This window comes from Cyrtonyx montezumae, unplaced genomic scaffold (assembly GCF_038088225.1).
Source record: "Cyrtonyx montezumae isolate F1298 unplaced genomic scaffold, pur_monq_1.0 scaffold_12, whole genome shotgun sequence".
In the NCBI taxonomy this organism is placed as follows: Eukaryota; Metazoa; Chordata; class Aves; order Galliformes; family Odontophoridae; genus Cyrtonyx; species Cyrtonyx montezumae.
In genome coordinates, this window is record NW_027071848.1 from 19,341,977 (window position 1) to 19,365,597 (window position 23,621).

Below are 23,621 nucleotides of genomic sequence, written 5' to 3' on the forward strand. Positions count from 1 at the left end.
CAAATAGCGTGATTGTACTTACTGTGTCTGCTGTAGTTCCCACAGAAATAAAGAGAAGGCATTACTTTTGGAGTAATTTATATATGTTTTTAATGTAGTGAATCTCAGAGTCAGAGAACGTTGTAAATATTCAGCAGCTACTTACATAAGGTTTAGGTCGTGCTCCAGTTGATACTGGGTAAGGTAAACAATCTAGACCCTGGTAGTCTGCACTTTTGTGCTTCCATGATCCTTTTCCTTGATGATCTCTGTAAAAACTGGTCTCCACTTGAGCAGGGCACTGTAAGAGAATTTTAAAAACCCTGTAAATAAAGGCAAGTCATAAATATTTTTAATGTGTACAGCAAGATAAAAACATTGGAATTTTATGTTTTTTAAAACTTTTTATTTCTTGTGATGTGAAGTAGACTTTTTACCTCAATTCTTTTTCTTAAAAATACACGTTTCATTATTTTAACATCTTGGGGTAAAGAGGTTTCCTTAAGAGCAAGTATATACAACTGGAGAATTAACAGATGTACATCTTCCTGAATATCAAGGAATTACCTCTGTTTTATAAGAAAACAAGATTTTATTTGAATTATTTATAATTGTCTTTTCACTTAAATTCATAATTCTGTGTTCTTTTATCTAACCTAATTGAAGATCCTGAACTTACATACTCTGAACTTTCCAATCTCCTTTTCCTTATCCTCTAGGCCCAGGGAAATTTTACACAATTGCTTTACTTCCATACAATTTTTTAAAAGACAAATATTCTAACACAGGACCAGTGTGCACATGGTCACATTAACTTCAATACCAAGAAGAGATCATGCACAGCATTCCCCCATGTATACTAATTTGACTAAAAATAACCCCAATGAGGCATGTGAACAAGGAGCAAGCCAAACTGCAATCCAGCAGGATTTGTGTTGGGATCAATCAGAGAAGCAGGATCATGGGTGCACTACAGAGCAGCACTAGACAGTAATGTGCAGTCAAAATCAGCCCATTTGCTGACGAGGACAAATTTGCCACTGGTCTGTAGCTGCAACTGTATAGTTCCCAACTAGAGTATTCTTTGGGCTTTAAAATGAGGAGGCTTTGCAAAGCTGACAAAAGATTCAGTATACAGCCCCAAAATGTTTGTAGATAATATATTATTACAAAAGAATTGAGAGAATGTGTAAATTAAGTTTTGTTCAATGAAAGTCACCTCACTAATATTAGACAGGCAACTGTAATCAAACAATTTCTGTGTCACTTTCTGTGAATGATGAATGACTGAAACAACAACAAAAAAATATTACTTTGATTCTTCAGATCCAGGTTTTTGTTTTTGTTCTGAAATTGAGTGTTAGACACAAAATGTAAATGAAAGAGATTTACCAAATAAATGAAGCACACTATTTACAGGAAGGCTGTTTTTGCACTGCTGATAAAGCTTCTGATATGGTCCCATACCGCATTTGTTTCTTTAAATTGGAAAGATACATTTTTTAAGGGTGGAGTACTCAGTGGATAAGGAATTGGTTGAGTGGTTGCAGCCACAGGGTTATGGTCAATGGCTCTATGTCCAGGTGGAGGCTAGCCACAAGCAGTATCCTCCAGGGATCTGTCTTGGGACCAGTACTCATCAACACTGGTATATTCCACCACCTCTCTAGCCAGCTTGCTCCAATGCTTTGTACTGTCACAGTAAAGAAGTTTTTTTCTCGTGTTTACATGGAATTCCCTGTGCTTCAGTTCATACCCCTTGTTCTGTTGTTGGGCACCACCAAAAAAAGAGCATAGGCCCATACTCTTGACTCTCTCCCACTAGATGTTTATGAGTAAGTGTTGACAAGATCCCCTCTCGGTCTCCTCCAGGCTGAACAGCCTCAGGTCTCTCAGCCTTTCCTCATACAGGAGATGCTTCAGGACCCTAACCACCTTCATAAACCCCCAGTAGACTCTGTTTAGATGTTCCCTGTCTTTCTTAAACTGAGGAGCCAGAACTGGACACAGCACTTCACATGTGGCCTCACCAGGTCAGACAATCTCCCACAACCTGTCAGCCACATCAGGATACCATTTACCTTCTTGTCCACAAGGACACTAAGGTCAACTCATTTAAAGGCAACTAACTCTGAATGCTTGCATTAGGGCAGATGATTCACTTGCTCATTAATTGTTTAATTACAAATACCTTTGCCTAACCAAACTGGCTTTTGCCTTAGGAGAACAGGCACAGTCATAAAATCACAGGTGTCTGAATCACCAGTGAACAAAATCTGACTAGCCAAAAAGGGAAGTGCATGAACTCTGGTGGCTCGGATTTCTCTTTTCAGGCATTTTGACAGAAGCCACTGTGCAGTTTCCTTCAAGAACACAGAATACTGTCCGTTAACAGATGGGCAAGCTGAGTTAAGGGAATGATGAAATGAATTTAGCTGGAAAAAGCTGTTTCAACTTGCTAACATACAAAAAGAAAGAAATGAGGGACAAGCATGACAATTTTCTAACACTATCACTGCAGAATATGGAAAAGCATGCTGCAAAATACAACACTGAGAGATGCAGCATTCTGAACTTCCCAGCTTGAGGGACACTGTGACCTGCACAGATGTTTACTCAAGGAATTTATTTTTACAAAATGTAGCAGCAGTGATGGGAAAAGCATTCAAACAAGAGCAACTTCCAGGAATTTCATGCCAGCACTAACATGTGGAGCTGCAAATCCAAACAACTCTATCTTAAGAACTGACTTTAATCACAGGCTAAAGTAGAGAGTAAACACTCCTACTTCAGAACTTCTCACACTGTTCCTTCTCCAGTTACTCATTTCTATAAAAAAACAACTTGCTTGTTAAAAAAACTGCTAAAGTTATATTATTCCTTTAAAATTCCATTTGCCTTCAAAATAAAAGCTTGGGTAATTGTCTTAATTTATGAAACTTGCCACCATAAAGTATCCTTAAGTACAGGAATGCATCTCCGAAAAAATACAAAAAATATTAAATGAACTCTTAATGAAGATAAATAATGTCTTCCTTGCTTTTGTGTCTTTATATAAATATTACATGTGTAAATACACTAATACTGAACCTTCAATTTCACTATGTTCTACCTTGAGAAACTGCGTCAAATGCAATCATCAAGAGGCACACTCCCTCCTAAAAAGTGGGTTTAAAGTTTTTAGGCCATGTTGACAGAAAACCTACAAGTCAGTTCCTGTGATACTTCTGTTTATCTGACCTATAGATGTCCAAGCAGCTTAAAATGTTTTGTTATTGAGCCAGAACTGTAATTTACTTCATCCTTGAAACTAACTTCCTCACCTTATCCAGAAACACAAGCAGATCTGAAAACTGTTATATGATGAACATCTGATAGTTAAAAGTTAGAAAATGTGTCATATGACACACATTCTTACCCGTTGTTTGTGCTTTGTGGTAGAAGGAGTACTGGAAGGAGATGACCTAGCACTCAAAGCTTCTTCAATATCTAAATTCAACTGTTCCAGTTTCTTCATAAGACATGACATGGAGTCGGACCATTCCGAACTTTTTTCTGATTGGGTCTAAAAGAAATTAAGCACACATTAAGTCTTAAAGCATCCATGCCTTTTGTGGCTTGAAAACTCATTTTTCTCTCTGGAAGAAAGATGACCAGTGTTTTCTCTGTCTGTGTGTAACTTTCCCCATTTAGAAAGCTTCAATTACCACTTCTCTTCTGTTGAGACATATTCATTGCTGCTCTTCATACTCAAGTGATCACACTCCACCTCTACACATGTGAACAGCTTTCCAACACATCCTCTTGAGTGAATTACTGCCAGATCAAACTAAGCATAACCAAGACCAAGAACCAAAATAACTTTAATTAGTCTTCTCCTTCGGCTGTTTCCATTTTAGCACCTTCACTGATCGCATAATATTGGTAAGGATCAGAAGACAGAAGATTATCATGTACAAAGTATTTTATTCCTTCCAATGAATCCATACAAAGTCTTGTAGCTTTCTTATACCTATCTGCCTTACTGGTCAAAACATTTTCACAGAATCACACAGAATCACACAATTGTAGAGGCTGGAAGAGACTGAGTCCAACTTCCTGCTAGAACAGGTTCCCTACAGCAGGTTGCACAGGTAGGCATCCAGATGGCTTTCTAATATCTCCATAAAAGGAGACAACAAAAACTCTCTGAGCAGACTGTTCCAGTGCTCCATCACTCTCATAGTACAGAAGTTCCTCTTTGTGTGGAACTTACCATGCTCTAGTTTCTGCTCATTGCCCCTTGTCAACCGTGTTGTGTTTTCACAGACACATTTTCTTTTTATCTGAACTTTTTCACCATATAAAGAAAACTTTCACTGACTGCAGTGCAACTGTCAAAAATACTTCATTTTCCTTAGTTCCCTTGAAGTCCTTTCTTAGTGACTCCCACTGAGCATTTTCTCTCTGACATACTCCCATCGAGCACCTTCTTGGGGACATGGTTTAGTGGGCATGATGGTAATGGGTTGACAGTTGGACTAGGTGGCCTTACTGGTCTTTTCTAATCGTAATGGTTCTATGATTCTCGCAGCAATCCCTGTGCATGCTGTTGCATTATGCCTCATTTTCCTCATTAAAGTCACTTCTAAAAATTCATAAGAAAAGCAGTCACAACTACCTCTGTCACCATGGCCAACTACAGGGCCCCTCGTTAGTCTCTGTTCCAAAGCTTCAGTTCTTTCATCCTCCTTACTTTCATAAACATCACATATTTTTGCAGAGGATCATACTATAACGGCCAATTCTAATGGCCTGAGCATACAAACGATAATATTATATCACCATTCTGACAAAATCCTAAGAGCATCGGAACAACACTCCACAACACCTGGGGGAGCTAGAATAATACTATTTTTCTTCTTACCTGACAAAGTTTTGTTGAGATTTGTTTCCTTGTGAGGATTTAGTAAGTAAAACCCAAATAAAATTGTAATTTGCTACCATAGAACAAAGAGTTACAAATAGAATCTACAAGGCTTATTTCAGTATCACACTGACATATCTGATTTCTAATAGAAATCTAAACCACTGTTATTACATAGAAGCCCCCAGTCCTTAAGACACCTTGTCACATTACCAACAGAAGCATATTCCCTTCAGAGGGGGCTGCTATTCTTTTAGCAGCCATTCCTTTGAAATACATTAAATTAAATATTCTGTTGTTAATTTTACAAATATTAATTATTTATTATTTTAATTTATGAGCTCTAACTGAAATGCTGTTAAAAGTGTAAAGCTATTTTTCAACTCTGTAGCTATTAAAATTATCTAAATAGATTAAATAATTACTTATCATTTTCTTCACAAACATTTTAAAGTAAAATACACAGTGCTCCACAGAAAATGAGTATTGAAAGACACTCAATATGTGGAATCCTTTCTGAGTGAGATGAACTTACATAGGAAATGTGAGTGCTGATGCATCTCTACAGTACTCATTTCTTAACAAGTTAAGATTCCATATTTTCCTGTGGTTATGCTTCCTCAAGAACTGATCTTTCCAATGCTAAAGAATGCTCAAAAACATCCCCAATCTATCAGCAAAAATGAATGCAGAAAGTCTGTCAAAATTAAACAGGAAAGCTCTGATTCTCAAAGTTGTTAAAATGTAATTTAACAAAAGGAGCTGTAAGAATGTAGTTTCTTAGCAGTGGTAAACAATTCTGAGGGAGATATTATGTACAAAAATGAGTGTAATGTGTTTTGACTTCAGTGAGCTATGCAAAAATTGTACTTGGTAGGTGACAAACTTAGAAAGTTATATTAGGAATTCATAGTTTCCAGTTCATTAAAAAGTAGGAGAGATTTAAACAAGTGCAAACAGTCTCTGCAATTTCAGTATTTCAGTGGTTTGAAGAAATACCTCAAGAATTTAGAATTTTCCATGAAAAAATGTGAAGACGGAAAATCATGAAGACACTAAGAAAGGCCAAAGAATATTTCCAATGAAGATTTCGAGTGCATGCAATAATTCATGCATGAAATATAATGTTAGAGTAGACAATACAACTGCATGCACTGAGAGGCACATTTGGCTGCTGCCTCGATGAATACATCTACTGGCCCAATACTCCTGGTATTCATCAATACTCTGCAACATTTCTGAATGAGTCATCCTCCCTTCTATTTTTTTTAAATTAATCTTCTTCAGCAGTAGTTGAACTCAAACCATAGTTGTTCCTTAAAAATTCAAGTTCTGTAGACTCTCCCCGCACTATACCTCTCCTGTTTTTCTTCATTGAGATCTGTTCTTTCTAGTTCAGTAAGACTGTATATTGTGTTTACTGAATGAAGGGGATGAGGAAAAAGATGGGTTTTCATTATCCTTGGAGATAAAGCTAAACGGGCCTACTTAACAAATACCATTGACTAATTGGAAAGCCAGCACAAAAGTGCCACTTGGAATAAGTGCTGATTGGCTACGTATTTCAAAGGTTGCCTGAAATTCCTGCTGAAACATGATGCTACTTACATTCAGAAATATACAGCTCACACAGTAGGACTTCCAACAAGAGAATAAATTCTGCCTAATCCATTCAGGAGGAACATAGCCCCTCAGTGTTTCGCCCCAGGAACTGGGTTGGACGCGATAGAAACACTCAGAATATCAGAGTATCCTGTCCATGGCAACTGCAGAGGCTGTGGGGTCAGACATTGGAAGGTTTTGTATCTTACCCGTCAGGAGGGAAAAAATGGGAGTCAAAAGTATCTAAGAATGGTGGGCCTTTTTATTCACTGTTTTTCTCCCTAAAAATGTGCACAGGGAGGACACTTCTTCCCTATCCTTTCAAGGCCTCCTTTATTTGTTGGAGTCACTTACTGAGCATGGGAATACTGTCTGAAGAACCTGAAAAGGTTAGGGATAGAAATGCATTACAGGATCATATATTTTGTATGTTACAACTCCGGGTAGATGAACAGTACTAGAAAATAAGAGAATCCCTTGTTAAATGTGTATTTTTTTTCAAGGTAGAGTGACCTTGTCTGTGAAGCCCATGATATATTAAGCAGAGTATGACATGTTGGTCTTGAATGCGATCTGCTCTGTCAAGTGGATTTCTCAAGTTCCATGTACTTTTCCATACGACAAAAAGATAAAAATATCAACCAAACAGGTACTGATCTCTGTGTTCCACACATTTCTAAGTAGTACACACTTCCTTAAACTTCAAGCAGTTATTACTGGAGCTATTACACTTCAGATAGGAATTCAGAAGAAACTTCTAGAGATCAGCCTAACTTACATGTTGCTAGATGCTCCTGCAGTCACAATTTGTTTTTGAACAGCAGCCTTGAGGTTTTTGTTGCACATACTTGCATATCCAGAATTTGTGCTCACCTACATAGCTGAAATTTCACTGCTACCAATAACAAATTACAAAGGTAAAAACTGTGTACACGATAATAGTCCATCATCTAAACAATTATTTGTTCATTTCTTAGGTTGAGAAGTAAATACATTCCAGACATTGAACTACTTGTGTCTTTTAGGACCAAAGGCTTCTGTGCCCTGTTTCTCAGCTTTCAAGTGTTCTTCACTAATCTTATTCAGCAAGAACTTGTATGATAAAAGGCGTATCTGTTTCAGTGTTTTGCCCGTGAAGCTTGTTGCAATAGGCATAATAGCTGCCAGCAAATCTAAATTTAAATTGAAAAGAATGTGGCAAAAATGAGCAAGTCCATATAGAACACTCAGGGGTCGGGGTTAACCTTGCTGCCAGACCTCATCATATACTGCAAGCAGCAGGGTTTCCAAGGGAAAGGTTATGAGAAAATTACACAACTCTACATTTAATCTGATAACATGCGGCTTTCGCCTCGGATCCATTCAATGGGCCCAATTGTTCTGATAATTAATGTATTGTAAAACTGCTAGTGATGAATTACTAACCTCTACATATAAAAATACCAGTGCTTTTTAACCCTCCCTAATGTTAAATCAGTTTAGATAAAATTCTCTCTGATGTACAAGCTAGATCCACAAAGAATGATTTTGTGGAAGAACTGCAGAGACCAAATACCACATTCTGCTCTCACTGCACTGATGGGGCTCCTCTGTTCTCAAAAGAAGTTCTGTATAAAAGGTCACATCCACTGGTGGCTTTGCCTACAGGGGCTGGGGAAGGAAGCCAGATCGGAACAGTATAAATAATCTTTCAGGGAAAAAAAAAAAGCATATAGAATACAAAGGACTCCTATTCTCAAAATAGGCTTATGTACGCCTTCTACATTGAAGATAAAACATTTCAAAGGGAATTTTGCCTTGTACCCCTCTACAGCACTGCTCAAATATTTACAGAGCCTTGAGATGGACATCTGTATGCCACCTTCCCCACAGAAGGCAGGTAAATAAACTCTGCAGTTAGCAGCCTTTCTACTTCTAACGATTATAATGCTATCCATCAGAAATGAGCAGAGAAAGTCTCTTCAGCCTCTCTAGTTAGTAGACAAAACCATAAGCACAGCTAAGCTAGATCTTTCTTAACCCACAAAGACAGAAGCACACACCTAAGATGGGCTAACAGGATCTCAGAAGTGTTCCCGGAGTAAAGGTACATGAATACAGATGTGGACATAATTAATCTGTTTAAAGGAAATACCTTTTACAGAATGACATCTTTCCCCCCAAACCTATGATTACACTTCCCAAATATGGCTGCATGTGGGTGGAGCTTTATGTTCCTTCTTCCCACCTAATTTTCAGATGTATGGCTTATTAGAAAGGTATTCAGTTGTGACACAAGACATACACGAGTGACTCTGATCAGACTTTCTGAAGGTCTGATGTTCAGAGCTCCAGTTTGTGACTGAAATGCTTTTTCTTCTTTCATTAACCTTAGCTATGCACTTTATAACCTACACATTCGTGTCATGGTAAACTATCAGCTGTGTCTTTCAGGATGAATGCAGCAGAATGTAGAAAAATAGTGTGGAAATACTAATATCAGGATGTAGAACAATAAAGCCATTTTTAAAAGTTATTTTATTAAAAGTGAAAAACAAGAATGAAAAGGAAGCCAGAGAGGTGGTACTATCTGAAAACAACATAGCTCTTATTAATACCATTGGTATTTCCAAGGTAAGTGAACATAATCTCAGAAACGGTCACTGATGCTTTTAACAGTTCTTTCTCAGACAGAGAATTGGTAAAGCTGGATTGATGTTCTACGACCAGGTAACCTGCTTAGTGCATGAGGGAAAGGCTGTGGGTGTAGTCTACCTGTGCTTTAGTAAAGCCTTTGACACTCTCTCCCAAAGTACTTTTCCAAAGAAGTTGGCAGCTCATGCCTTGGGCAGGTATTCTTTGCTGAGTAAAAAACCGACCGGAGGACCAGGCCCAAACAATGGTGGAGATCTGGAATTAACTCCATCGGCAACCAGTCAGTAGTTGTGGTCCCCAGGGATCAGTACTGGGGCTGGCTCTGATCAGTATCTGACCTGGATGAGGGCACTGAGTGCACCCTCAGTAAGTGCGCAGATGACACCTAGTTGGGAGGAAACACTTACCTGCTTGAGAGTAGAAGGCCCTGCAAAGGGACCTGGGCAGGCTGGATCACTGGGCTGAGGCCAATGGGATGACAGTCAAGGAGACCAAATGCTGAATCCTGCACTTTGGTCACAATAACCCCAGGCAACATTACAGGCTTAGGGCACAGTGGCTGGGACACTGTGACAAGGAAAAGGATCTGGGGGTGTTGGTTGACAGCAGGCTGAGAATGAACCATCAGCGTGTTAGCTAGCCAAGGCCAATGGCATCCTGGCTTGAATCAGAAATAGTTCAGCCAGCAGGAACAGGGAGATGATTGTCCCTCTGTACTCAGCTCTACTGAGGAGGCACTACTTCGAGTGCTGTGTTCAGTTCTGGGCTCCTCACTGCAAGAAAGACATTGAGGCACACCAGGGGAGGTTCAAGTTAGGTATTAGGAAAAAAATTATTCTCCAAAAGAGTGTGTCATGGTTTTATGATTTTTGGTACTGGTATTCCACATCATAACATCATGTAGTGCATTTGGAGTTAAAGAGTTAATGCTCCAGCTCCGTGGACCATCGATAGTTCCAGGTATGCCTGTCTCAGAAGAGAAGAAGAACTCCATTCCCCAGAGGACTTTGCGATGCTTTGCGTTCTTACGTGTTTACGCTCAGAGGGAAAGATAAAAACTGTCTGCAGTCACGGGACTCTCTCTTCCCTTCGGGACCGAGCTCGGCAGTGGGTGTTTGTTGCAGCCGTCCGCCTTCAGCGTTAGCGTAAGGCCTTCGGTTTATCGGACACTCTCTCTCTCGCTCATTTTATTTGATTCATTTGCCTCAATTCCAATTATATTATATTATGTTATTTTTCCTTTCTGATATCTATTTAGTAAAATAGCTTTCCTCCTCAGATCGTTGCCGCTGTTTTGTTCCTAGGCCCATCTCCCTTCTCCTTTTCCCTTTTCCCCCTTCCCCTTCCCCGGGGTGTGGGCCCGTGGGTCCCCTGCCTAAATTGTCACAGTACCGGGTCAAACTGTCCTGCAAACCGTGACAGAGTGGAACAGGGCACCCAGGGAGGTGGTGAAGTCACCATCTTCAGGATCTGTCCAAGAAATGTGTAGATGTGGTGCTTACAGACACAGTTTAGTGGGCATGGCGGTAGTAGGTTGATGGCTGAACTGGACAGAGGTCTCTCAGAGCTTAATGATTCTATGACATACATTTAAAAACTGACATCATAGAACGGCATTTAGTTACTTGCACCAAAAAAATCCTAATTTGGGTTTGTTTAAATGATTCAAATCCAATTTTCATTTTCCCAGTTCTAACATTTCTAACAAATGATGAGGTCAGGAAACACCAAATTTCACAAGCAGGCTGTCTGAGCAGCCTGCACTGCTGACACAAGCCACACAACCAGCACCGTGTCCAGACATACTGTCTGAACTGACATCTGCTTATATTTCAGCACACACATTTATCATCATAGGTTATCCTATCTTCAGATGCTCAGAACAGATGACAGTTCATCATTCACCTACTCTACCACTTCCTTCCCTGTAAGCGGTGAGAAAGCAAACTGTACTTCTTGCAACCCAAACACGCCTGCTCCGTGCAGTAGTCAAATTCTTCACCCACATGTCTGCACTGGGCTTGGCCCCTTCTGCAACAGTAGTTTTATCTGAATATCACAATTAGTGATCATGAGTACCAAAGCAGTTCACATACACAGGTATTCAGAGATGAATTTGACTTCACTAAAAATTAACTTCAAAATACTGTGAACTCATACTATGAAAAAAGTAACTAACTCATGCCCGTTGACAGCTTCCTGCAGTGTATCTTGACAGCACCTGAGAGTGGGTTTCACAAAAGCTGAAGGGTCTCATCCCACTAAACCTCTAAGTTACAAAATGTAAAAAGTAATGCACAGTGTTCTCAGTTGCACCTATCCTTTCAGAATCTTTTCTTAAGAAAATTGAAGTGTTTGTTAATAAAACCATGTTTAGGCAAGATATAGAAGAGCTACGCTCAGCCTCATCTTTTGCCCGATGCATTTTATAGCCAACATTTAAAAAATAAGCAGTAAGAAGAATTTTAGTACTGTCTGTGCAGGAAGTTCCTCTGGAAAAAGAGGAGGAAGTAGAAACAAACCAATAAAGATGCTTACTGTGTTATGGCACCTAGTGTGATGGGAACACAGCAGAAGAGCTTTCACTTTGGTACAACTAGTGTGCTGGTATTCTCTATCCCAAAGAAAGACTTAATTCCCAAGCTTCATAGAAGAAGCACTTCCATCACACATATCCCTGATTCATCCAACAAGTCTTTAATTATCTTTGCACAGAGTTAGAGAACCTATGCCCATAAACATTTATAAACTGAAACTCCTGCAGAAGGTTCAAACACATGAGCCTGTATTTTCAAGCAGTTGAGAAATCTGAATTCTTCCAGGGAAGATGAACCATTACATCCTGGAAGACGGAAATACATCGCTTCTTTTTACACATAAAGCAGCAGCCACCGGCATTTTTGAAGATATTCATCTTGGGATATACGTGCAGGCTGTGAATCGGTCAAAGTGACTCAGAGTCATCAGTCCCACCAAGTGCAGCCTCCCAGTCAGGTGAGCATCAGGATAAGCTCTTAGTCCTACCATGAATCACACAACTTTGACACAACATGAGAAAAAAAAAAAAGGCAAGCAGGTGGCCTTGAATTGAGAAAACAGCCCAGAAAATAATATAAAAACCCAGACTTTATCAGTGCATGTCTGGTCTAACACACATTCTCAAGTAGCAGTCAGCAGGTGATGCCCAAAGAAAGGATGCAAAAACTGGGCAGAAATGAACAGGCATTTCATACCAGATGCTCTGCCAACTTCCAGTACCAAAACTCACAAGTTATATCTGTGTCAGAACACTGGACAGCAAATTGAATAGAACTCTTAAGTCAAGCAGCCAAACACTTCCTGTGTCCTAAATTCTTCTGGATTCAACTGAAACACTGAAAAAATTCAGGGCAGCTCTGAATGTATTCTCAGATCACAGCCACCAAGACATGAGAAGCAGAGCTCTTCCATTAAGACATTTTCCCCTACATGTCCACACTACAACATGCTTCAGGGTCCAGTGTACTCTGAAACCTCCATCTTCTACTAAACATGAATGCAGCCTGAACGAGGTATAATACCAGAAATAAAGCACTATTCTAGTTTTATTGTGAGTAAATGACCTATCTAAATGCTAGATGTAAACAAATGTAGTAAATAAATACTGTAGTCTGACCTCAGCCTTTCAAGACAGCAGTGAACAACAGGTCACATTCAGCCTTGTTCCCCACGTAACATCCAGGTGATGTCAGACATAAATCCCATAAGGAAAAGTCACTGTCTTCATTTTGGCTGGGACCAAATTGTTTTCTTCACTGTATCTGCTATGATGCTATGTTTTGGTTCTAGGAGGAAAACAATGTTGATAACGCAGCAACGTTTACAGCTGCTGCTAAGCAGTGTTGTACAGAGCCAAGGCCATTTGCAGGGAAGGGTCCAAGGAGCTGGGAAGGAACAGAATTAGGTCAGCTGCCTTAAGTTGGCCAAAGGGATATTCTATGCCAGATGACATCAAGCATGGGAGTTTTGAAGGGGGTGTAAGTTTATCTTTCTCTTTTGCTCACTGGTGAGCCAGCTGAGCATTGGTTGGGGGGTGGTACGTGCATCACATCTTATACACATTCCTGTATATATATTATCGTAACTATTATCCATTTCTCTATCTTAATAAAAAGTTTTACCTCAGCCCACAATTTCTACACTTTTCTATTCTCTGCTTCCATCCCACTGGTAGGGGGGGGAGTGAGTGAAAGGCTCTGCAGTGCTCAGCCACCTGCTGGGTTAAACCACAACACTCCAATAAGCTTAAGTGCAGCATAGAAGCACAGAGCTGGAGCCTGAGCAAAGCATGCTGCTTGCTTGGCACACTCTGATGTGGGGCAGGGCAAGCACTGCTCCCCACAGCGACATGAGCACCCTGCCCTGCTCACCTGCAGAGCTGCAGTGCAGTCAGCAGGGAAGCCACTAGTGTGGGCTTGGCTTCACTTGCTACTGCTATACAAGCTCATGTTCAGTACTAATAACTAGAACTAGCAAGACAGTCAAATTAAACAAGGACTTGCCTCGTTGCTCCATACACCACCACCCATACTAATCAGCTCACTTTCAGAGCACACCTGCACAAAAGATGGCACTCTACATATGGACAGACAGCATTAAAGGTACTGGGAGCTGCTCATCAGCCCCTGACTGTCAAGGCCAGCTCTGCTTGGCAATTCAACACAAGAGCCGAGTTGTTTTTCTGAAAGCACCACTGTCAACATTTCCTTGCAGAACTTTGGAGTAAATCCTAGAGATGAAGAAGTGCAGAAACATGTATCACATTTCCAAATGTGCACAGCATACTGGAAATGCCAAATGCCAGCACCCCCCTCCCCCCCAAAAAATAAAAAAACCAAGGTAGAAATGATGCTCTTTCCAAGATACACAGGCACTCATGGCTCTGCGAAGTCAGAAACTCTCACAGTCCACTGTTATGAAGATACTCAGGTTAGCAATGTGCCTCTAAGACAAAATTAATGGAAAAAAAAATCCTCAGTCCCAGACACGCTCTTGCACAAGGACAGCTCTGCAAGAGAGAATTTCTGGTGGCTTTGAATACACAGTGATAATGAAAATGACGGCGTGAACTACGACAAAGAACAGCAGAAACCTAACAGATGCAACCCTCCTGACCACATCCTGTCTTTACCCGCAGAACAATAAAGAGAAGGCCCACAAACGTAGCTCGGCTCAGTTCCTCCATCTGCACGAGTAGCTTCGCGCCCACGTTTAACTGCAGGGCCTTAACCTCACCCACAGCGCAAAACAAAAGCGATCTCTGGATACGCTGCAGCGGTAAGGCCACCGCCTGCCCCTCCCCCACACAGCCGCCATGGCGGCAGGCAGAGACGCGGGAGCCGCGTGAAATCAAGATGGCGCCGCGGGACGGCCGAGAGGATTCCCGCCCTCCCCGCCAACAATGGCGGCCGCCCGCCCTTTCCAGAAGCTCGCGCGCGCGCTCGGAGGACGGAGGAGGAAGGAAGGGGCAGCGCCCTGAGCTGCGCGCGCAGCGCATCCCGCTTCCTCTTGTTCCGCTCCCTGGCGTTGCGCGCATGCGCTGCCGTGACGTATCCGGCGGGTGGCGGCGGCCGTCGGCTCGCGGGGCGGCAGCGCCACCTGGCGGGCGGCGGCGGTCCCAGGCGGGAGGAGGGCTTGGCCACGCGAGGAGCTTTCGGTGTCCGCCGGGAGTCGGCCGCGCCTCGTCCGTGGGCATGGAGAGAGATGGTGCCCTCTGCCCGCCCCTCTCCGGCAGCCATTGCCGCCCCGAGGCTGCTAAGGGCTGGGTTGCGGGCAGCGCCTGCAGCACCTGCAGCACCTGCAGGGGGCGAGGATGAGCGCCGCTGCCCCCGCCTGCCCACAGACCGGCCGTGATGGGGAAGGCGAATAAGCGCCTTCGTAATGCGGCTCTGCCATGGAGCAGTGCCTCAGTTTCCCGAGTAGGACCTGCAGCTCAGCGGGCTCATCTGATGCCTCTTCTCGACATCACAGCGGGGTTAGATGGCACTTAAAATAGTGTAAATCTTGGGAAGTATTTCTGTCGTATACATGCTGGTGCTGAGGTAATCTGTCTACGTTCAAAGCTTGTTCTTGATATGTATTTACATATTTACTATGTATTTACGTATCAGGATACATAAGTATCAGTGTAAGTATCAGTATCAGTACATATATGTATCAGTATACGTATTTACATATACATAGATATGTTTCTGAATAGTCTGCACACAGGCAATCCATGCTAATCCACACTAATCCACACTAGTGGGGTGTCACAATCATGGGACGATAAAATCACAGAATGGCTGTGATCTGTGTGTTGGGGACTCCAGGCCTGGGCACAGTGCTACAGATGGGGCCTCATGAGGGCACAATAAACAACAGCGATGCAGTTGTGGCTGATTCAGAAAATTATGTTGAATCTGAGGTTTGACTATACTGCCTCAGTTCCAATAATGCTTTATGAATAGCATCATCTGAATGGATCATTTCAGGCAATCACACCTGTAAAATTTATCCAAATTGTAATAGCCGGGCAGCACTGGCATGCAGATGAACACTGCTCCATTTGACATCAGAAGCTTGCTTGAACCATTTGATTTGGTGCAGATTACCTTGGTACAGTTCTTTTTTTTTTTTTTGCTAGTAGTGAGCAGAGCTCTACTTCAAGTAAGATGAAAAATTAATCAGATTCCTAAGTTTTGGCATAGGTTAAGAAATGAATGACTAAATGGAGCATTTTCAGAAGGAGTTAGCATTTACGTATTTGGTTTGGCCTATTAAAATGAGCCTGACTGGGCAGACTGGAGTGTCTCATTTTTTTGATCTTTCTGGTAATCCAAAAAGTTTTTTCTTCAAAATCTTTTCTATTTGTGGGCATGCACAGAAAGGACATGAAGAGGGTGAGGAAGAAAAGAAATCCTGGACACTAGAAGCCCAAGTCAGGACATAATCACAGTTCCTTCAGTTAACAGCAATGAAGCCTGGCAAAGCTTCAGATCCAGATTGGAGGCTCAGCCTCCTACCTTGGCACTATGACACAAATGACAACGAAGAGAATCTATTAGATGAGAGAGTCAAGGCCGTGAAGCCTAAAAATGTTACAGTACAGCTCCTGCTGCCAAGGGATCTTAATTTTAATTGTGATCTTTTGTTTGATTTGGTTCAACACAGATGATAATAAACCCCCTATTTATATTCTCCCATAGTAAATAAAACTCAAACCTACTGTAGCCTATCAGTCAAATTATTTTTCAGTGGCTTTCACAAATCTGTTCCTTTATTTTTCTTAATTTAAAATGCTAAATATATTTTTCTCAGAGTTTCTTTCATATCTTATTCATCCTCATATTTTAAATAATTATACTTTTCTTCCTCCCTCCCTCCCTTCTTTCTGTCTTTCTTTTGACCTGTTATCATAAGAGGGCCAAGTCATACCATTCTTTCTTGGTGCTCGTTCAACTGCTTAAGAATTTCAGCTGCTGCTTTTGAATAGAAATGTTCATATATAGTTTCATACATATATTCATAGGTGGTTTCAAGTCAGTTTGAAGGATGGGAAGAAAAATCAGAAAATTCGAACTTCAAAATATAATCATGTTTTCTGCCTGGATAGACAGAAGAGACTCAAGTGACTGTAAGCTAAAGATGAGGATGTATCATCCCAAAGCACTTGTGAGCAGCTGCTGGGGAGCAGAAGAGTATTAACTGGCCAGGCAGTGGAAATACAGCAGCTGCTTGAGCACACGTTGTCTCTTGTCAGAATCACAGCAGGTCTGGAAACATCCTGGGCAAAGGGAAATAGAGTAAACTTGGCCAAATGTGGAGATAATAGCAGGATGGTGGTGGAAAAACACTGAGAGATGGAGACTGGATGGTGCATTTTAACTTCCTACCCTGAGACACTAGATTTTATTAATGATGTTTTTTCCTTAACAAAGGGCAATTAATCTGTGATCAAGAAATAGACAAAAAATAAATAATAATGGGGACATTGGGCTGTTCAGATCTTGTTTGATGACATTAAGGGATATGTATTGCTTATTCCACATGATGGTTATTTTCTGTCTTATAAGGTGGAAAGACGCAGGTTGAGAAGACCTACAATTGTTTCCTGTTCAGCTGCTTTTACAGAACCTCAATGAATTCAGTGAAGTTCATTACAAATCCATCTCTCGTGGCCAAGAATCAAGACATGGATGTAGTCAGTTCCTTCTGGAATGCCAGCCAGGGAAAAAGAGTGTTGTGTTAATAACTGTCACTGAAAATAAATTAAAATAGGTTTTAAAACAGTTTGCTGTTGTTTTCCCAGCAGATATCTGAGCGGCTGAAATCTCCCATCAGGATGAGAGACTGTGAGTGTGACACTTCTTGCAGCTGAAGCAAGAAGGCCTCATCAGCAGGCTGCCCTTGATCAGGTGGCTTATAGCAGACCCTGACCACCAGCTGTCCTTTATTGGTGTGGTCCCTAATCTTAACCCACAGACTCTCTTCCTGTTTCTGACTGTTTCTCAAAGGGAGCTCCTTGCTTTTTAATATAGAGGCCAACTCTCCCACCCCTGCTACCTTGTCTATCAGTTCTAAAAAGCTCACTGCCCTCAGTGGTGGTGTTCCAGTTATGTGAATCATCCCTCCATGTTTATGTGATAACAAGATCATAGTTTTCCAAGTGCACCACAGTTTCCAGCTCCTCCTGCTTATACTCACTGTGTGCACTGGTACAGAGGCACTTCAGCTGGGTTTTTGTACGCATTGTCTTCCTAGAGCAGTCCTCCCAAAAACCTCTGGGACAAATTGGAGGTTTTCCCCCACTGCTTCCTAAACAGACTGTTTCCTGGCTCTCTGCCACTCAGCAGTATACCCCCTTTCCCCAGCAGCTGTAGTTTAAAGCCCTGGTGATGAACCCAGACAGCTTGCTGCATAGTATATTTTTACCCCTCCTGGTAAGTTGTGTTGCATCCCATGCCAACTTTCCCAGTTAATCAAAGGTACATTTGTTTTATTTTAATGTCTTTGTGCCTTTTTTTTTCTTTTTTATGTCTCCTGTGTTGCAGCATTTCAATTACAAGAAGCAAGTCAAAATGACATAAGGACACTAATCACAACAGCAAATAAATTATGTAAATCTTCAGAAGTGAGTGAGACAAGTGAAAAGGTAAATTTTTCTTTTTGTTGTTGATGTCTTCTAAATGCCTGCACTTAGTCAGATGGGATCTCCCTGTGTAGGTCTTCAAAGATACCTGTGACTTTTCCTCTGATTGTGTAAGGACTTTATGTGCTTGATTTGACATATTTTTTCTATAATGTGGAAACTTGATACATTCCTTAACACAAGAATCCAGATAACATATTGCCTGTGCCCAAACTCTATGTTAAGACGTGCAACATTTCCACTCCTACTCCTCCTTGTCCTCCACTCGTATCCCCAGTTTGTCTGGGAAGGAAATGAAACTATGACACCAACAAGCCTACCAGGTTCTATTGATGATCAGATACTTAAATATCTAAATTTTAAATGAAAATTAATTACCCAGTGTTTGAGTATAACCTGGCAGGTGGCTAAGCATTACACGGTCATTCGCTCACTCCACCCTTCCCAGTAGGATGGGGCAGAGAATGAGAAAAACAAAAGTAGAACTTGTAGGTTGAAATAAAACTATTTACTAAGATAGAGAAGAGGAAACAGATAATAGTTACGACTATATATATATATGAATGTATATAACAACTGATGCACAAGCAATTGCTCATCATCCCCTGACCAGTGCCCAGCTTTCCCCTGAGAAGTGAAAGAGAGAGAGATGAAGCCCCACCCCCTTCAGAACTCCTTCCACATGACATCATAAGGTATGGAATATCCCTATGATCAGTTTAAGTCAGCTGTCCTCATTCTGCTCCCTCCCAGCTCCTTGGGCTCATCACTGAGAAAGGCCTTGGCCGCAACAACACTGCTTAGCAGTAACTATAAACATCACTGTGTTATCAACATTGTTTATCTTCTAGAACCTAAACATAGCGTCATACCAGACACTGAACAAAAAATCCATCCCAGCTGAAACTAAAACACCCAGATAGCACCTCTCCATCACTAATTTAGGTAAACCTTTCAACCTGGAGAGACATTGACATACTGGTAAAGTCTTATGTAGGGCATATCACTTTTTGCACATCAGTGGAACTTCTTGCAAGTCATCTATCTGTGTGTGTTTCTGGTGTTTTTTTCTGTTTTTTTTGTTGTTTTTTTTTCTATTTGTTTGTTAATCTGAAATATATGTTCCCACTTCTTTCCTCTAAAAAGCCACAACATCAGGAGTGCTGCATTAATAATATTTTACTGTAGTTTTATGCTCTTTCTTTTTCCTCTAAATGACAAGAGTACCCACTGATGTATGCAAAAACTAAACTGAAAGAATGATGTGGAGTTTAAATGCTGATCATCATCTGAAGCAGAACAGTCATGTGCATGAATATTTCTATATTCCTTGTTAGCTTATATATGTTTTTTCTCATATTTTAATACTTATCTGCTGAAAGCTTTCAAAATTCTAACTGTATTTCTTCTTTCAGAGATCAAAACACAGATGTACATACAATTTAAGTATTAAAAAAGTTGCTAGAATTAAAAAAGTAATACTGAAGTATGTAGTAATGTATTATTACTACAAAATGCTGACTTGCACGTTTTGCTCCTCATGGACTACTACTTTATGGAGATTACTGCTTTTAAATCATAAACTAAGAAACAGAATAGCAATTATAGATTTTAGCATGTCCTTTTTATCTGGGGAAAAGGATGCCAGTTAAAAATAATAAAACTTTCTGCAAGAATCATTTTGATCTAAATTTTCATCGAATTACCTTAAGCATGGTTCTTGGAGGAAATTCTGTATCCCCAAAGGGTGTAAATATATTGGTTATACCATATAAATATTTTAATGTAGCATAAAGGTTTGAGAATGTCGCTCAAGGCTCAAAAAACCTGTCACAGGATTTTCAGTCTTCTTTTAAAGAGCATGAGGGTCACTAAACAGCAGCTGCTCTTGTTACGTGAACAAGTTTAGAAGAGGCACCAGCAGCAACTAATTCTACAAACCTATAGGAATTTTGCAAAATCGTCAAGACACAAATACAGATGTTTTTGGGGAGGTGAAGCTGTAGCAACCCACCTCACAGTCTGCATTGTCAAGCATAGGCTTAGCCTACCTGTCACTGACTTCTACTTCTAAAAAAATCATTATATTTTGAGCAACTTCCATGTAATCTGCACTCATTTGGCTCCTTGTGAAATACCATAACCAGAACCATTCAATAATTTTTTTTTTTCGTATTTGGAAAAGTACTTGTTATTAAAAACAGCAACAACAACAGCCAAACAGCAGTGCTATGGTTTGAAATTACTAGGAGAATTACTAAGGAAGAGAAAAGAAAACCTGCTATGGAGTGATTATCAGCAGTGCTATTTTGTATTTGCAGGTGCTTCATCTATGTGAAGGATTTTAGCAAAATGAACCCCATCAACTGCATTAATTCAAACAGTGCAGACATAACTGGCAAATAAATGAAAACAAGGAAGTCTAATCCTTATTCAAGGTGGCTAGAATTTCCACTAGTTCCTCCAATTATTTACTTCAAAAAAAGTTTTAAAAAGTGCATTTTTAGATACATGAGATTTCACAATAGCAATACTAAGCAAAATTTTCCTATCAGAAAGCAGCATAAAGTAGAATTGTGAAATCTGCAAGTTTCTCCTTGCTGAGAGGTCTTTATGTGCTATGTAAGTACTCATGCTGTTCCCAAAAGTGCCAGGATATTAGTTGGAAGGGTCACAGTTTGAGTTTTAAGATGCATCTGATTGTAAAACTTGGTATTTGTCAGTTCCTCAAAATAGAATTAATTTTCAAAGACAGCTTAATTTTGACAATATTCCTCTGGGGAAAATACCTTTCTTTGCCAGTGAAGCTGTCCAAATTTCTTCATAGCTTTCATAGTATGTTTCCAACTTATAGCAGTTCTTACTATTGTAGAGTTTGCTATCATCTATTGTTTCTATTATACATATAATATATATTATATATATTATATACATGATAATTTAGTTTAAAAATCATATGACAGCCTTGAAATGTCAGTTTTAGAGTTTGCTGTCTGTCATTCATATGCAACATGCAAGCTTTGTCGTGACTGAAAGTTTGGTTTCAAAACCAAATCAGGCCACATTTAGAATACCGTGTCCAGTTCTGGGCTCCCCAGTTCAGAAAAGACAGGTATCTCCTAGAAGGAGTCCAGCAGAGGGCCACAAAGATAATAAAGCACCTGCAGCATCTCCCCTGTGAGGAAAGGCTGAGAAACCTGGGTCTGTGCAACGTGGAGAAAAGAAGACTGAAGGCAGATCTGATAAATGTTCATAAAGATCTAAAGGGAGGTTGGAGGCAAATGAATGAGGCCAGGCTCTTCTCAGTGGAGTGTAGCAATAGGACAAGAAGTAATGGACTAAAACTTGAACCATGATGTCCAGAGGTCACTTCCGACTCTTGCATTTCTATGATCTATTCTGTTGAAAGCATTTTCTGGACCTGTATAATGCTCTTCTGCCATTACTTCACAGACAATGGAGTCTGGGCCTGCATGTTTGGAACACTGGGAGTATTCCCATTTAATCCATTTGTCCATTTTAGCCATTTTTTCTCTTTTCCTCAGTGGTATTATTTATCTCTGAAGATAGGAATAAAACTGTTGAGTCCTTGCAGGTCTCAGATAAATCCTGATAGCCTCTCATTTTGTGTTTTGTGCAGTAGAGATCCCATGTTTAGAAATCAATTACATAAGAGTTGTGTAATGGAATTTCAAATAAACCTGGTCTGTTTTTGTATGCCAGGGGGAATCTTTTTTTTTCTGTTGAGGGTTAATCATCTTGTACCTCCCCAAAATAATTTTCTTCCATCTATCTATCGCTCCAGTTGTTCATATTGTATTAGTAACTTGAGATGACGCAGCAGATAAAAGTGCAGCTTGGGGTGAGCTCTCTGAGTCTGGCTGCTTAGCTGCACACTCAGCACAGGGGCTGATCTTGGCCTGGCATGCTGTTCATAAAAAACATCTTGTTGCTAACTTTGTATTACTATCTGGGCTGGTCTGTTTATTCTTTCTTCAAGTTACTGGCCTTGCATGCTTTGTTCTTGGTCCCTGTGTATGCTGTATTAGTGCAGAATGATATAAATACAAATTGCAGTTTCATAGTCTGTTACTATTTGGAAAGTTTTGCAGTTCATTTGACATTTTATTTCAAGTGAATCAGTCCTTAAGTAAAATGCAAGGGCTTTTGGGGAATCCTCATTACAGCTACTTAAACTTCACCATTAAATAGGAACAATAAAGGAATACTGCAAAACTTACAGTAGATTAAATAGCACAGCACTGAATACATCATTACAAAGATTAGACTAAGGCCAGACAACTTTTCTCCAAATACTCAGCATAAATGAGCTGTTCAGTCTTTGGCCACTGAACAGAGAATCACAGGCTCAGTTAATCTGGAAAGAACCTTCAAGATCACCACATCATCAACCTGACCTACTGAGTCTCATCACTAAACCTTGTCTCTCAGTGCCACACCTACACATTTCTTATTCCAGACTCAATTTTTGAAGCGTTGCATTAAAAGTTTAAATGCTTGAGAAATTTAGATACTGCAAAATGTCTCTCTAAAAAGACTCTAGTAATACAGACCAAAAGTTTAAGATTTCACTGAATGTAGTTTCTGGAAGGAAAACGATTCAAATGCAGAAAATGGCCACAACATCCTGTTCCTTTTATTTCCATATTCCAAACTGATTCAGATAAGGTTTCCCTTTGTTGGATTGCAAACTCTTAATTCTGAAGTTATTCAAAACTTGGCAAAACTTTTTGGATGATGTATTCTTTGTCCAAGAATCTTGGATAGGCAGGAGCAGTCTATTTCCATTTTTATGGCAATTAAAAATATTCAATAGTTGGAACGATTGATAAGTAATGTCTTGTGAATGTAGACATTCTCTTCTATGGAAAATAACTAATTTCCATAAGCCAAGTATGTCATAAAATTAAATCTCAGATCCATCACCTTAAAAATTCTGTGAAGTCCACCGCATTTTAATTTTTTAAGTTTCTCTGAATTTGTTTCAAGTGTGGACCTCAGTGTTAGCACAGGTAGCTGGCTATGTAATAGCTGAATATGTGGCATTACCAAAGTGATGACAGATCTCTGACCATGGCAAAATATATGACAGTCTGTGTTCCCAAAGCAGTATCCAGGACATAGGTCTTTTGCAACCACAAGCTATCATTAGTTAACTGTCATTTCACATAGAGAATATTGTTGATTGTATTAACCTGGAATATGTTATCTAGGCTTCGGAAGTTCCCAAACATTTCTGTGTGTGAGGAAATTTGCAATTCACTTTTCTTATTCCTGCTCAAGTACTTTCCCATATTTAGGAATTAATTT

The 23,621-nt window shown here is 40.2% G+C and overlaps 2 protein-coding genes across 2 annotated transcripts in view; both read right to left on the reverse strand.

Moving 5' to 3' along the window:
* The window catches only part of STARD13 (StAR related lipid transfer domain containing 13), a 212,362-nt gene extending 212,084 nt beyond the window's left edge, over nt 1-278 (reverse strand). The window contains exon 1 of the mRNA XM_065730218.1: nt 146-278. The gene's annotated coding sequence lies outside the window, so the exon portion shown is untranslated. The remainder of the gene's footprint in view (nt 1-145) is intronic.
* Nucleotides 279-284: 6 nt separating this feature from the next.
* Nucleotides 285-23,621, reverse strand: part of LOC136044750 (uncharacterized) — a 75,238-nt gene continuing 51,901 nt past the window's right edge. Inside the window, exons 3-4 of the mRNA XM_065730246.1 lie at nt 3,398-3,544; nt 285-302 (exon numbers count right to left, since the gene is read on the reverse strand). Of these exons, the coding sequence (XP_065586318.1) occupies nt 294-302; nt 3,398-3,544 (156 nt within the window). The 3' untranslated portion in view covers nt 285-293. The remainder of the gene's footprint in view (nt 303-3,397; nt 3,545-23,621) is intronic.